The sequence below is a fragment of the Juglans regia genome, chromosome 3, assembly GCF_001411555.2.
Source record: "Juglans regia cultivar Chandler chromosome 3, Walnut 2.0, whole genome shotgun sequence".
Lineage (NCBI taxonomy): Eukaryota > Viridiplantae > Streptophyta > Magnoliopsida > Fagales > Juglandaceae > Juglans > Juglans regia.
In genome coordinates, this window is record NC_049903.1 from 17,714,488 (window position 1) to 17,725,912 (window position 11,425).

General features: G+C 34.8%; 1 protein-coding gene across 1 annotated transcript; it reads right to left on the minus strand.

The window, feature by feature from the left end:
• Positions 1–7,504: 7,504 nt before the first annotated feature.
• On the minus strand, positions 7,505–10,883 carry LOC108982322 (LOB domain-containing protein 4-like). The gene is made up of 2 exons (XM_018953654.2): positions 10,370–10,883; positions 7,505–8,307 (listed from the first exon to the last, which is right to left on the minus strand). Exons 1-2 carry the CDS (start codon positions 10,544–10,546, stop codon positions 7,960–7,962), a joined length of 525 nt encoding a protein of 174 aa, XP_018809199.1. The 5' UTR covers positions 10,547–10,883; the 3' UTR covers positions 7,505–7,959.
• Positions 10,884–11,425: the final 542 nt, after the last annotated feature.

An 11,425-nucleotide genomic window follows, 5' to 3' on the forward strand; every position in this document is an offset into this window, starting at 1 on the left:
AAACATCAGTGTAAATAATATCAAGAGGAGCATGACTTTGAAAACTATTGGAACGAAATGGTTGTTGATGTGCCTTATTAATAGAACACGAGGTACATGAGGACGACAATTTATTAGTTGTAAGCAGAAGAGAAAAATGATTAACAAGACTTTGAACTATTTTAATTGAGGGGTGGCCAAGACGTTTGTGCCATCCATCGATCGAAGTTCTTTCATGCACATTTGCAACCATTTTGGGAAGAGAAGCCACCAGTGAGTTCGGAAACACATAGACGCCATTTTCATATGCACCTCTTAGTAGTATCGCCCCCGTTTTCTGTTCCTTCACAAGAAAATAAGACGGGTGAAACTCAACAAAAACATGATTTTGTTTGGTAAAGTGATGTATGGAAATTAAATTCTTGTGAATATTGGGAACACAAAGTGTATCACGCAAGAAAAAAGTTTTATGAGGTGAATGTAAGGCTAGAAAACCAATGTGTGAAACAACCAAACCTGTACCATCACCAAGAACAACTTCATCAGTTCCATCATATTCAGAGTGAATAGATAAATTTGTGAGATCACCAGTAATGTTGTGGGAAGCCACCGAATCAATGAGCCATTTATTTTCATTGGCATGAGAAGAGGTAGCACAATTTACAGTCACTTCATTTTGCTGCAACTGTGGACAGGCCTTGGCTGTGTGGCCCAATTGATCACAAAACTGTCACTTGGGCTGGAAACATTGCTGATTTGAGTTGGGCTTACCCGATTGTTGAGAGAAACGGCGTTGGTTGAAGTTGGACCCAAGAGAGTTGCGATTGGATGTTGGTTGCCTTGAAGACCCATTTGACCAATTTAAGCCCTTCGGTTGTTGTCCTCCATGCGAGCCGTTTCTTTTGCTGGTGAAATTTGTTGCAGCAACAAGCTGCTGAGTTGCAACATCCATTCTTCTCAAATAGCTTTCATGCCCCACAAGCAAATCATGTAGTTCCTAAAAAACAAGGGATTTTTCCCTTGCCCGAATGGGAGTAGCAATTTTCCCAAAATCGGGACCCAAGCCATCTAGAACATAGAGAGTGAGATCATCATCAGAGATCGGGTGATCAATAAGGGCGATTTCATCGGCTAAGGCTTTGACAATATGCAAATAGTCTGAAACCAATCAATTCCCACGCTGGATCATGGTGAGTTCTTCCTTGAGTTGCATAGCTCTTGCATACATGGTGTTTAATTTTTTCCATGCCTCATGAGAGGTCTTGGCGATGGCAATGAGGGGGGGTAATGGTGGTGGATGTAGATGCAAGGATAACACTTAGGATGAGTTTGTCTTGTCTAACCCAATGGGTTTTCTGAGAAATGGAAGAAGAGGCGCCATCGGATGATGGACACAATAAATCACTGGTTACATAGTCCATCAGATCGTAGCCAATGATGAGAGCTTCAAATTGAGCACGTCATTGTGGAAATGTGGAAGGTGTGAGTTTCTCATTGATTTGGGTAGTGATGTTGGAAACAACAAGTGGTGTGGTAGTGGAAGAGATAGGCTGTGTGTTTGGGTTGTCTGAGGAAGATATGGTTGCATTGGATTGAATTTTCGTTAGAGATTTTGGTCTTCTGATACCATATAAAGAATAAGATCATATATTGGGAATTTTTCAATGGAAAGATTCAATACACTTTCTATTGATTATGCAGAGTAGTTATATACAGGACTCCAACTATATTTTAAAAAATATACAGATGTTATAGCAGTAGCTACACAACACTCACGGGCGGACCTACGTTGGTAGTTGGGGGGGCTATTGCCCCACCAAAATCTTTCAAAAATATGCTTTAGTACATGGCTTTATCAAAGATATCCTAATATAAAAATTATTTCCACCCCAAAAAAAAAACATTTTCAAGAATCTCATTTAGTATTTAGTTGTCTAGGTTTTAGGTTTCTTTTAATTTTTTCATAATTACACCTATTTTTTGTCATTAATAAAATTCACATTCTCAAATTTTTTTTTTTTACATCTCATAAGAGGCAATAAAATATCTTGGTCTTTTATCATAAGCTATTTGGTAAATTTACAACCTCATTTTTCCTATTTATTTACACTTTTCCTTTTAAGTCTTCCACTAGCTAGCTTGTTTGTATTAGTCTTGTTAGTAAATATATATATATATATATATATATATTTATATATATATATTACCATCAAGTTAACAATTATGAGTGAATACAACAAATTTCGCATAGTTATTTTTATCTATATTATAGAGACTTTACAATATTCAATCTTAGATTCAACAAAAACATTTATCTTTATTTACTTAATTTTTATCATTTGCTTCAAAAAATCTTACATGATTATTTCTATCTTAATTTTTATCTTTCACTTAAGTCCGATAGAGCTCAAGTGAGATGTTTAGATGGGTGACTTTAATAATTTAGTTTGTCCCTAGATAACAACCTTATATGGTTAATGTTAAATGTCGGTGACACACTTTGTTACCTTAAATGTTGGTTACTGTTCACCCATACATATGACACACTTTGCTAATCGCCCCCCCACGCACCAAATCCTAGTTCTACCCCTGACAACACTAATTACAGAAAATAAATTCCATGATTCTCTGCACTCATTACAAAAGAGGTGATTCTCAGAAGGCATTAATTGCAGAGAATAAAGCCCATGATTCTCGGCATTTATTACAAAAGAAATGATTTTCGACAAGCTTGAATTGCAGACATGATGTCCTTGATTCTCAGCTAAATGGCAGCTTCATGAGTTGTCTGAACTTTTGTCAACTTCCCTTATAGTTACTTCTCAAATAACTATGATCAACTATAAAAGTGTTAATGCTTATACCATTACTTCGGAGACTTCTTTAAACCATATAATGATTTATTCAACTTACATGCATGGTCTTCTTTACCTTCAACAACGAACTCCTCTGGCTGATGCATATAGATAGTCTCTTCAACCTCACCATGTTAAAAAGATGTTTTAACATCAAGTTGGTGTAATTTCAGATCATGCAAAGCAACCATGGCAAGCAGCATGCAAATAGAGCTATGTTTTATCACTGGAGAGAAAACTTCATTGAAGTCCACATCTTCTCTGTGATTGTAGCCATTTGCAACTAAGCGTGCCTTGTATCTTGCATCTTTAACACCCTGTATTCCATCTTTTCTCTTGAAAACTCATTTGCATCCAATAGTCTTCGTCTTCTTAGGCAATTTAACCAAATCTCAGATTTGGTTCTTATGATGAGATTCAATCTCTTCAGTCATCGCTGCGCACCATTGTGTAAACTCCTTACTCTTGACAACTTTTGAATACATGGAAGGTTCCTGACTATCAATGTTCTCTGCCATAGTAAGTGTATACATCACCATGCCTGCATGAGCATATCTCTGAGGTGGCCTAATATGTCTCCTCTGTCTACTAGTAGTTATATTGTAGTCTTGCTCACCCTGTGCACCATTATCAAAATCAGAATCATGCTCATTAACAATAACATGATCTTGAGTACCACTATGCACTCCTTGTGAAGCTTCAACTTGTAACTCCACCTTCTTTCCATTACCCTTCTCTTCACCTGTGGAAACATTAAACTCCTTTTTCGAATTAAGCATGCGTTGTTCATCAAATGCAACATCTCTGCTAATTACAAACTTGGGTGATTTAGGATCAGTGCACCACAATCTGAATCCTTTCACCCCACTAGCATTTCCAATGAATATGTCATTCTTTGCCTTTAGGTCAATTTTACCTTCATTCACATGAAAATATGTAGGACAACAAAAAATTTTCAAATTTGAATAATCAGCAGGAGTTCCAGACCATACCTCATTCGGAGTTTTCAATTTAATAGCCATGGCTGGAGAATGGTTCATCAGATAGCAAGCTATGTTGACTGCTTCAGTCCAGAAATCTTTAGGCAAGCATTCGAAAGCATACTACGAGCTCTCTCCAAGAAAGAGAGTCATATTCATCTGTTTAGCTACTTCATTTTGTTGTAGGTGTGTCTAACTAAATGGTGCCTGACAATACCCTCATTTTTGTAAAATTCATCAAATTCGAAATCGCTTTACCTTTTTGCATGTCTGATTCTCAATCGAAACATTCCATTGTTTACAATTAATAAATACGTCATCTTTTTACTTAAAAAAAATAAACCCACACTTTCTTTGAATAGTCATCAATGAACGCGAGTAAATACTGAACACCACCTTTGGATGGAAAAGAGGATGGACCCAAAGATCAGAATGAATGTAATCTAAAATGATTTTGGTTCTGTGAACACATGTAGTAAACTGAACTCTGTACTATTTTCCAAAGACACAAGGCTCACAAAAGTCAAGTTTTCCCATTTTTCTGATCACACAACAAATCCTGCTTACTTAAAATAGACATTCATTTTTCACTCATATGACCTGAACGCATATGCCATAACCAAGTAATGTTTGAGTCTGGATCATCTGAAGTAGATATTGCAACTGCACTAGTCACTGTACTACCCATAAGGAAATAAAGACTATTAATCTTATCTCATTTCATTACAACCACAGAGCCCATACTGACTCTAATAATCCCTTCTCCCGTGTACCAGAAACTAAGGGAATCAAAAGTGCCTAAAGAAATAAGATTTTTTTTCAAATCTGGGATATGTCAAACATTAGACAAAGTTTGGACAATTCCATTAAACATCTTAATTTTGATAGAACCAATCCCAACAATCTTACAGGCCATATAGTTTTCCATCAAAATGGAACCACTGTTGACTGAATCATAGGTGGTGAACCAATCTCTTCTAGGACACATGTGGAATGTGCAAGCCGAATCCATAACCCACTTGTCACCAATATGACTGTTAGAGCCACTAATTGTTAGGACAATATCTGAGTTGTTAGACTTTTCATTGGCAACACTAACAGCATTAGAGGAACTTTTACCTTCTTCCTTTTTCTTCAGTCTTGGACACTCATTCTTGTAATGACCAAATTTATGACAATAATGACATTTAATATTTTTCTTGTTAAATTTCGATTTTGAATTACCTCTAGAATCCTAGATCTACCCCTACCCTTCTCCGAACCTTTTTCACTGGATCTACCTCTACTAAATGAACCTTTAATAAACAAGTCATTGGCTTGATTATTTGTGCCTTTTATTCTCAACTTAGTTCTCAACTCCTTAGAATTTAAAACAAATTTTACATTTGCCAAGGAGATAGTATATCTACCATATAGCATTGAGTTCACAAATTTATCAAATGATATAGGCAACGAACACAAAACAATTAAAGCTTGATCTTATTCTTCAAACTTAATATCAATATTTCTTAGATTCATAATGATTTTATTAAATTCATCTAAATGTTTAGAAATAGGAGTACATTCCTTCATTTTGAGAGTGTAACTGTTGCTTTAGATAAAATCAGTTGGTAAGCGACTTCTTCATGTACAAGCTCTCTAGTTTCTTCCAAAGATCGACAACGGTCTCTTCAATAGCGACATCTCGCAATACTCCATCTGAGAGAGACAACAGAATAGCACTATGTGCTTTCTCTTCATCTTCCTTTGTCGGTGTAGGAGATTCATCCGACACCTTCTCATCCAAGACCTTTGACAAACCTTGTTGTTATAACAGAGCCTTCATCTTGATGGGCCATAAGTTGAAGCTATTCTGACCATCAAACTTCTCTACTTCACTTTGTTATAGCCATCTTTCAAGATCTTTCACAAAGCCTGACTCTCTGATATCAGTTTGTTAGGATTAACTAGATATTTAGAGATGACTTTGCAATAGATTAGTGAAAGCAAATAACACAATCGACAATCACACACACAGAACACCAAGATTTTAGTGGTTTAGCTTAAACAAGCCTACGTCCACTGGTAGGATGGTCTCAACGAATTCACTATTAAACAAAGGTAGAGTACAAGAGATCAATCATAGAAGTCCTCAATCAAAGTCTCAATATACCCAATAAACTCTCTAGAATCTCATAAAAAGACTTTTTTCTATATATTGGCTGCAACTCTCATGTATCTCACTTTTCAAAAAATCTATTTATATATCAAACGACGTAAGAATTAAGTGTTTTGAACATTCACTCGAACGGACTGTAGAGCAGATGTTAAGCGAACAATCTATCTGAAGTTCGCTTAAGCTGTCTATCAAGTGAGTGTCCAGCGAACAATCTAGAATGATACTTTTTCAACTGGAATCAAGCCACCATTCCAACATATGCAAGGTATAGTCCTAATCAGTTTCTTTACTCTTTTGGCAAACTGACTAAATTGGCTCGACAGGGGACTACAAAGCACAATTTGGGAGTCTTCTCGCCAAGGTCGGCTCAATATTGCCAAAGAAGAAAAGTACATATCAATTATTTTGTTACTTGTTTACCAGACCCCCATTAATGGCAATTAAGCTGGTACTTGTTTCCCAACAAGTTCACTCTTTTTCGACATGAACTGGCTTAGGCTCGTGTATATATATGAAGTCAGAAACAGTCTTTTAAGTAAAACCCAATACCTGATATGATCAATTGAATTTGAACACTCAATTTTTGCCACATCCATATGCAGTTTTTATGATACGGTACTCAACATACACACTCAATATCCTTGCATGAGGGAAACAACCAAAGGAAATGATCCAACAACCAAACCAATTGAATTACCTACCAAAAGATTGGCATCCGGTAATGAATTGAGAAAAAGGCAAAGGAAAGGGTAGTGCTTTAGGTGCAACGACAAGCAGGTACGTACGGTCTAGGCCAGTCACTGGTGCAAGAGATTGTTTATGAATATATTATATGTTGCGTTTCGAAGGAGCTATGCAGGTTGATTTTAACAGATATTTTTTATGAAATTCTCAGCATCCTTTCTTGCTTTCTTAGGAGATGCTTGACTAATGAAATGAGATTAAAATTTTGTAAATAATAAAAAAATAATTTATAAATAGTAATGAGATAGTATTTTGAGTTTAGTATTATTGGGTTTTGAGAAAAATGAGAGAAAAATTTAAGTAAAAAATATTATAAAGTTTAAATATTGTTATAATATAATTTTTATTTTGAGATTTAAAAAAGTTGATTTTTTTTTTTATTGAAAATTTAATAAAGTTGTAATGATTAGTTTGAAAAAGCTGTAATGATTAATTTAAAAGTGTTTGTATTTGAATGATGTTTGAAAATAAAATAAGATAAAATGAGATGAGATGGAATGAGATGAAAATTATTTCCAAACATCCTAAGTGTGGTAGTCGAGGCACTTAATATTGCTATATATATATATATATATATATATATAGTTTCAGTTCCCTTGGAGGCTCGAGTAAAAGCATGAGCATATTGATTTATTGTCAAATTATTTTCATCAAAGCAACCATTTCTTTAATTTCTTAGACTTATGAAACAGCTAGCTAGCTAGGTTAGTGAGGAGGAGGAGGAGAAGTTTCAGCTCTAATAGGAAAGAAAAAAGAGTGGAAGGATATATAAATAGGGGATCAAAAACTCCACTCAAAAAGCTGATATGTCATTGTATATTTCCAAACCACAAGAACAAATTACATACCCAATCCTGAAACCAGTAGTAAATGCCACCCATTGATGCTCACTTGCTATTGATCATACCCAAATCATCTCTTAATAGAGTAATAACTGTGGACAATCCATTCAAATAGCATGATCTCAAGTCCTCAATCTACTATTAATTTTACTAACTGGCTAAGATATATCAAAATTACATTTACAAGATACGTATAATATCATATAACTTAATGATAAAAGACATATTTCAAACCAAAGCGGGCGAATGGCCTCCGCCACCGCTCCAATCACCACCACCACCGCCATCACCGCAGCCAAGGCAATTAATTACTTCTACCAAGCACAAGTATATTGAGGATATATATCAGATGGATAAAATTTAGGGGGACTAATTAATATTTTAGATATAATTAATTAAAACTAGCATGACCACATTGACTCTCCCAAGCTGGCCTGATCCACCACCATATGATCCATGTCAAAGATGGGCTTGACATGTGAACCCATGAGCCTAGATGAGGGTGAGCCGCTACCGCTTGGGCTACCGGGGTGGAACCCTGCATGGGGGGAGAATGATGATGCAGTCTGCCGCAGCCGGAGGTGCACCACCTCGGCCTGAGCCAGTGCCAGTTGGGTCTGCAGCGCATCAATCTGCTGCTGCAGAGAGGATATGGCCCCAACGCAGCCATACACAGGGTCACGCAGCCTTGCATTTGCTTCATAAACCATGCTACTGACCGCATCACCTCGCTGATGCACTGGCAATTCCTGCAAATTACGTTTCACAATATGCAATTCCGTCTTAGCCATGCATGGCTCCAATTAAACCAGCTTAGGATATATTAATCATGACATGATTACTTTGATGATTTTCTTCAAAAAGCTAGCTTAGTTGCATGCATGCATGCACCTTCATGCATGTCTTGATCCAAAGGGGACAAAGCAAAGAAAATCAGGTTGGTTAGTTCGGGTAGTTGAATTATGGGAACTATTTTAGTAAATTAATGGCAGGGGACCATATATTTTAGTAAATATATATATATATATATATATATATAATGTCTGTATCATGATGTATATAAGATAGATACACATGCTGCAACCCACAGACATATCAATCTAATAAAATTTTACCAATGGCGGGCTAGAGATATCTATCATGTCTGTAAAATTACTTAAATGCCCCTGATCCCTACCTCGTGCTCCGAGCTGTCAAGCTTTGTCTATCTTGGACTACGAAAAGACGAGGCAACTAATTTGAAAAATCACACATTCATAATCATATTTTCTTTTCTTTTCTTTTCTTTCTTTCTAATTTCGGGATCTTCATTTTTCAGGAAAATCTCGGGTAAAACGTATCTTCCAACTTTTTGTCCTAATTCTAGTCCGTTTGTATTCAAAAAATGTTTCGTTTCGTTTCATCTCATCACATTTTATTATTAAAATTTTTTTAAATTCCTACATAAAATATAATAAACAATTTAACTTTTTTAAATCTCAAAATAAAAAATATTATTATAACAATATTTTTTTCAACTTTTATCCAAAACCATCTTATTTCATCTCTGAATCCAAACTAATCTTAAAATTTCAAATGAGAGATAGTTAATTCACTTAAAATACTCCAATTCAGACAAAAATTTAAAAATTCTTTAATAAAAAGTGCTCAGGCCATCCTCTTAGAATAATTCTCCATTAATAATTATATATAGTTTCCAGATACTCCTTACGATTTGGATATATTATTAGTGAAATTACAGATCAGAGAGAGAGAGAGAGAGAATTTATAAGATATTAAAGTCCAATCAAGAGGTGGAGTTCTGATCTTTTTGGCACTACATAATTAAGTCTGTTGGTTGCTTTGTGCGTGTGCAACACAAACTAATGGGGGTTAGTGAGATTCGATCTTTGCAAACACCATACACAAATTAATCGATCCAAAACATTCAAAACGTGTCACAGATACATTAATTTAACTTCTCATCTATATAATATGGTTAGGGATTTGTATTGTTAATTTTTAATTAATTGGCATATTATATCATGTCATGTATCGGTACTCATGATGTGTCTCCATATACTATATATATATTTTATCCAGAAAATATTTTAATCACGAAGATTTTATAAAAATAAATTTATAAATTGATATAATTTATTGTAATACGTTAAATTTATATAAAATTATATTTATCATAAAATAGATATAATATAGAAATTCTAATTTATGAGTTTAATTTTATAAATTTTTTTTATAACGATAACACTTCTCATGACGTCGTATACGGAGTCACGGACCCAGTCGCGAGACCCAAACATCTATCTCAGAAAAAGAATGTTAACATTACGTGAACCTGAAAAGTCAGAAAATTAATAAGAAATATCGTAATTAAGGGTATCTTTGAAAGCTACTTCAAAGCGATGAGAATTAGCTGCAGTACTCTTAGGACGTACAGTTGCAACCTTCAAGTTCGGGAATTATTGACTTGAACAAATGCGAAGTACCATATATAATATATGATCTAGCTAGCTAGGATATATAATTCAAATTAATTTTTTAATAATAATTTACGATCTTTACGATTATATGTAACATTACTTTTATATATATATATATATATATATGATCTGGCCGGATATATAATTCAAATTACATACCATATATAATTTAGAGTAAAACTCCAATTTTCTTTTAAGAAAAGTTTGATCCGAGTAGAAGAAATAAATTAAAGGCAGTCTTAAATGCAAGAATTTCCTAATTCAAATTAATTAATTGAATAAAACATAATATATATATATATATATATATAAGAAGGTAGAAATAATTTACCTGTAACATCTTGTTGACATTGCTGGCACCAAAGACCTTGTGGACATTTGCAAACTTCTGGGGCTCATCTGCTGGAAAATAAGGAGCAAAAACGCAATCCTGAGCGCACCTTCTCCTGAGCAGTTTGCATGCTGCGCAGGGTGAAGGGGCACCTGCTTTCCTGCCACTCTCCTTCATGCTATATATATGTATGTATATACCAGCTTGTCTCAACAACGTACGTTATATATATATACGTGTCCCTGATGATCTGCAGCCCCCTAGCTAACAGTGATCTCTAGTCAGCTTCTAATTAGTTTTTACAGGGCAGGCAAGGCAGTACTCTTCCTGGAACTGGAAGCTGGAAGGTGGAAGCAAAAGATCACAAAGGCCTGCTGCAGCTGCAAGCTATGTAGGTGTAGATCGAGGACGAAAGACAAAAGGAAGAGAGATCTGCAGCTTTGTGACAAAAGGAAAAGGGAAAGAAACGAGAGGAGAGTGAAAAGAGAATTAGAGGGACCATGAAAGAGTCGAGGTGGTGGGCATTATATAACAAGACGGACCAAATTAATACATCTCAAATGGCCCCCACCATATATAGAAGAACCCTTTAGATTTTGGAAAGACCTACAACATCTCTCATGACATGACACCTAATTTGGCGCCATTTTTCTGGCAAATTTTCTTTACCATTTACATGCTTCATCCTTTTGTCCCATCCAAAGGTCATATATATATATTTATATTATTCATTCATTCATTCTCATAGTACTAATGATACTAATATATGTAGAGTGCTAGTGCTAGAAATTGCTTTTTTTTTTTTTTTTTTGGGTATCTTTGAAAATCTGATATGGAATTTAGGGTATCCAGCTTTTCACTTTGGACATATCCTATTTATAGTGATCTCCCCGTTGACCCCTTATTGTTATTATTTTACAATACATATATATTAATCTTCCTTCCCTACAAAATAAATAAATAAATAAATAAAATTATAATATAAAGTATGATTAATGTAAAATTGAAATCGAAAAGTATCGCCTAATTATTAGTAGTATAAGTTATACTGTTGTG

Excerpts from the sequence above, each read along its gene's own strand:
- LOC108982322 (XM_018953654.2), bottom strand. The coding sequence starts at position 10,546 with ATGAAGGAGAGTGGCAGGAAAGCAGGTGCCCCTTCACCCTGCGCAGCA. Across the intron at positions 8,308-10,369 it reads ATGTCAACAAGATGTTACAG|GAATTGCCAGTGCATCAGCG; the intron begins GTAAATTATTTC and ends CGTAATTTGCAG.